At 47.2% G+C, this 5,004-nt stretch overlaps 1 protein-coding gene across 1 annotated transcript; it reads left to right on the forward strand.

The window, feature by feature from the left end:
* Nucleotides 1–3,239: 3,239 nt before the first annotated feature.
* Nucleotides 3,240–5,004, forward strand: trim63a (tripartite motif containing 63a). Its single transcript, XM_080758351.1, has one exon. It carries the CDS (start codon nucleotides 3,410–3,412, stop codon nucleotides 4,454–4,456), a length of 1,047 nt encoding a protein of 348 aa, XP_080614477.1. The 5' UTR covers nucleotides 3,240–3,409; the 3' UTR covers nucleotides 4,457–5,004.

Genomic DNA, 5,004 nt, shown 5'->3' on the forward strand with positions numbered 1-5,004 from the left:
AAGACATATTTCCAAGGAAAAGGGACGTAAACATGTATTTGAAGGCATGACGTCCTTGCACGTGTGTGTGTGTGTGTGTGTGTGTGTGTGTGTGCACACGCATTCCATGGAATGCATGGTGTGGAAGTTGTAAATCATATGAAACAGAATGATGAAATACAAACTCATTCGGTTCTTACTCTTTTGAATAATTCCACTACATCTCGGAGCCAAAACTTGTACTTTTAATTCACTACAATTATTTGAAAACTTTAGTTACTAGTTACTTTGGAGATTAAAATTTTGATTAGAAAACATACATTAACCACTTCAACCCTATGCATTTCGGCCATTGAGAAAATAGTCGATCTACAAGTAGATTGTAGATTGGTTATTTTCAATATTTTCTACACATTTTGAATTTGTGAAATGTGACATTCTGCAATATTAATACTTTTACTTGTAGTACTTTTAGTACATTTTGATGCCGATACTTTTGTACTTTTACTCAAGTACATTTTCAATTCCGTTTTACTTGTAACAAAGTAGTTCTAAATTGCAGTATTGGTACTTTTACTTAAGTAAAACAATTGAGTACATTTTCCACCACTGATATTTTCCTACAGTGACATGTCAAGATGTAATAACATGGGGAAGTGCTGTTTGACTTATTAGAGTCTCAATGTTTAATAATACCTTTAGATTTTCATATGGTATAGCCTACATATACTGTACATCACAACATTAACTTATAGACTCGTGCGCACACAGGCGCGCGCAGATTAGTAACTCCACTGTTGTGGTCTTATTTTGGCAGGAACATCCTCTTCCATCAGGCCCCCTCGCCCCACCCCCACCCCCAAACACACACCTGTTCTATTAGTAGAATTTACTAAGAATTTACTAAGAATTTGTCTGAGGTCAATATTTTGGCGAGCTCCGTTGGTACTCCATGAAACACGTTGCACAAGATGATGTCTCTCCAGCTGCACATGCTCCAATGTTTACAGCGGAACAAACCGTGACGTACTGGACAGTGTTGTGTAATACCGGTGAACACAACATATTGATTCTCAACCATTTTTAATTTCAAGGACACGATTTTGGTATTTTAAAATTGTATTATTTATAATATTTTTTTTATAGAATGTTGGGAAAATGTTATGATGTAAAAGCATTTAACAGTCTGGCTAATGCATGGCAAGAATAAAAAATGACACCTACGCGTTAAATAATAACATAAATAAAATCACACCCGTGATTCCCCGGAACATCCAGACCCCCAGGCCAGTGGCCCAGTGTGCCGGCCCACATCCGAAACGGTTGAGAAATGACAGAGTTACCATGTGAGGGTCCCCAGGGGGTCCCTCTACTGTACTGTACTGTACTGTACTGATACACCTGAAATCCAACCAAATGCAATTTCCGTGCTCAGACACAGGAAGCCCAGCCGATTCACCCGTTTATCACTGTATTAAATATACAAAATCAGCCGTTATCAGGACGTTGGAATACGGCCAATATGGCCATACTGGCGTCCTAGACATTGTGGTGTTTGGCTGTATTCCCCCGGACTGCACGCATGCAGGGTGGTGCAGACATAGCCTGGTCAAGGACTCCCCTGCTGAACGTGTCATTTCCTCTATTGTCGGCGCATGGAAACTAGGGGCTACTAATCTATTCTCTGCCTATCGAGACGTAACTCGGACGGCGCTGAGTCGGGTCTGGTGGCCTTCGCCTCGCTCGGCGGTGCCTCACGTGGCTCAAGGCCACCAGACACGGCGCGCCTCCGTCATTGACATCGGTGACACAAAAAGCAAACGCTCCCATAGTTTCTCTTCCGGATTTCCCAGTATGTTGATTATCACGTATACTGGGGGTATTTCTAAGGTGCTGATATCATTGGAGTCACATTAATGTGCATTTTCAGAATTTAATACTACTGTCCTTTCGCTCTGTACTTGTCTTGGTCTGCTCTTATTTCCCTCTACAGAAAATCTCTTTGCCGAAATTAGCCGATCTACGAGCTCAGAATGCCTCACAGCACGAGCCATTGTGAGTTTGTAGATCTGCAACTTTTGGCTGAAGTTCCTCTCTAGACACGTTTAAAAGCAGACTGAAAACACACCTGTTCTCCCAGGCCTTTTAATCCTTATCTGGAAATTGGTTGGAAACTTTTTTACTGTCTTACCTGATGCACTAATTTTTATTGTATTTGATGCACTTATTTAATTGTATTTGCTGCCATTATTCTTTGGTTTTTTTATGTTTTTTTATAACCATGATGTGTTGAGCAATATGTGATATTTTTGCGAACTGAGTTTGTATATTGTGCAATGTGTAGTTTTCTCTTGGTGTAGGCCTACAGCACTTTGGTCAGCCTTGGCTGTTTTTAATTGTGCTCTAGAAATAAAATTTGGCTAAAGTTATCGTCAGAATAGGGATGCGAGGGTTCACATTATTGTCAAAACAAAACAAAACAAAAGTCCCATCACACAAAGATTTGGCATGTTGTAATCTACTGAATGTGCAGCGGCGCTCCGACACATTCACATTCATCAACGACGTGGGGTGATCGGTTTCACCACGCGTTTTATTTATACATAAACCACAGTCCACTGTGGTAAATAAATGGTAAATGGTGCATTTATATGGCGCTTTTATCCAAGGCGCTTTACATACATAGATTGTGCATTTTTCCCCCATTCATAATTTCATTCACACACACACATTCATACACCGATGGCGGCGGAAACCATGCAAGGCACCAACCAGCACATCAGGAGCTCAAGGACACTTCAACACTACCTCTGGGGGAGACGGGGTCGAGCTGGCAACCATCCGGCCACTCTACCCCTGAGCCACCGCCAGTGCAAACTGTAAACATGTTTAGACACTTTTATTTTCCAGTCATGAGATGAGGCGGCGGTGGTTTGTTGTTCTGTGTAGTCTGAGTCTGAGTACTCCACCCCCCCCCCCCCCCTCTCGCCTCGTGTCGTCCCCTTCACACCTCACCGCTGCAGAGAGAGGGACAGGGGGGGCGGGGGGTGGGTGTCGAGGCTAAGTATGGCATGTGCCAAAGAAAGCGAGGGGGGTGGGGGAAGGGGTGGGAACTATCTTCTCCGAAACGAGACTCGCAAACAAGCCGAAGGCGGGACTGTTGCCTCGGATGGTTTTGGGGGGGGGTTTTCGGGTGGCCGGCGTTGGGGCGGGTATATAAGCTCTCAGCTGTCTCCCCACTGGGGCAGATCCAAGATAAACACAAACTCGAGCGAGAGCAGCTACAGCACTTGTAGCACAAGGGGAGATAAGCACACACACACACACACACACACACACACACAAAGAAACGACCATCCGCAACCCTCTTCCCCAGGGATCAGAGACCCCGAAACAGGATTATTTTCAAAGGACTTAAACTCAAAGGACAATGGACATCAATGCACAAATGCGTCCTCCCAGCCCCATGGACCTGGAGAAGCAGCTGAGCTGCCCCATCTGCCTGGAGATGTTCAGCAAGCCTGTGGTCATCCTGCCCTGCCAGCACAACCTGTGCCGCGGCTGCGCCAGCGACCTCTACGACTCCAAGAACCCCTACCACTACTCGGGCGGGGTCTTCCGCTGCCCCACGTGCCGCTTCGAGGTGGTGCTCGACCGCCACGGCGTCTACGGCCTGCAGCGCAACCTGCTAGTGGAGAACATCATTGACATCTACAAGACGCAGCTGGAGCGCAAGGGCAGCGACGAGCCGCGGCCAGAAGAGCCGCCGCTCAAGGACAAGGACGCGGCCAAGGCGCCGCGCTGCGCCGAGCACGAGGACGAGCAAATCAACATCTACTGCGTCACGCACCAGACGCCCACGTGCTCCATGTGCAAGGTGTTCGGCCAGCACAAGGACTGCGAGGTGTCCCCGCTGCAGGCCGTCTATCAGACCCAGAAGACGGAGCTCCGTGGCGCCGTGGAGACGCTCGCCACGGGCAACGCCTGCTTGCAGGCCGTCATGGCGCAGATGGAGGACACGTGCAAGGCCGTGCAGGAGAACGGCGCGCTGCAGAAGCGGCGCCTCGGAGAGAGCTTCGACCTGCTCTACGCCATCCTGGAGGAGCGCAAGGCGCTGCTGGTGGAGCGCGTGGCGAAAGAGGAGGAGGAGAAGGTGGCCACGCTGCGCTCGCTGGCCGAGGCGTACAAGGCGCAGCTCGAGACGAGCGCCTCGCTTCAGGAGCGCGTGACGCAGAGCATGGAGAAGAGCGGCGTGGCCGAGTTCCTGGTCGCGGCGAAGGGACTCATCAGCGAGGCGAAGGAGACGGCGCTGGGAGGCCGCCTGGAGAGGCCCGAGCCGGGCTACGAGAGCATGGAGCACCTGGCCGTCGACACGGGGGACGTGGAGGCGCTGCTCGCGCAGATGGACTTTGGAGATGCTGGCGATGAGGAGGACGAGGATGAGGAACAGGAGGAGGATGAGGAAGAGGAGGAATAACTGTTTTTTTGGTGGGGAGATAAAGACACTGCGGGACAGGTTTGAGTGAGGTGAGAAGCGGAGAGAAGTCATAAGGTTGACAAGACACGCTGCTTTGTAGAGGAAGTGTATACCGATGGGTATTCCAGGACAGAAAACGGAAACGTGCAATTTTTCGAATGTTGTTTTCTTTTTTTTTGGACGTTATATGAATGTTTTGTGAATGTTTTTACAAAATGAAACATTTTGTATTGACTTGCATTGGTGTTTTTTTATACTTTTTTTTTTCTATATTCACCTGTGTTTCTAACGTACTGTATATGGCATTTTGATAATGTTCAACTTGATATCGCAGGAAAATGATTGTTCATACTTGAATGCTTTTCATGCGGGTCACTCAAGTCGAGACTGCATACACACACACACACACATATACACACATATACACATTGTACATTGTACATTGTACATTGTACAACTGAAAACTTGAAATGTGATCTGTGCACTGAAAGACACTGCTGTTATTTGTTTTATTCATTGTAAAAAATAAAGTTTTTTTCAATGATATA

The sequence above is a fragment of the Protomyctophum bolini genome (genome assembly GCF_963924005.1).
Source record: "Protomyctophum bolini genome assembly, chromosome: 24".
Classification (NCBI taxonomy): domain Eukaryota; kingdom Metazoa; phylum Chordata; class Actinopteri; order Myctophiformes; family Myctophidae; genus Protomyctophum; species Protomyctophum bolini.

Excerpts from the sequence above, each read along its gene's own strand:
- trim63a (XM_080758351.1), top strand. The coding sequence starts at position 3,410 with ATGGACATCAATGCACAAATGCGTCCTCCCAGCCCCATGGACCTGGAG.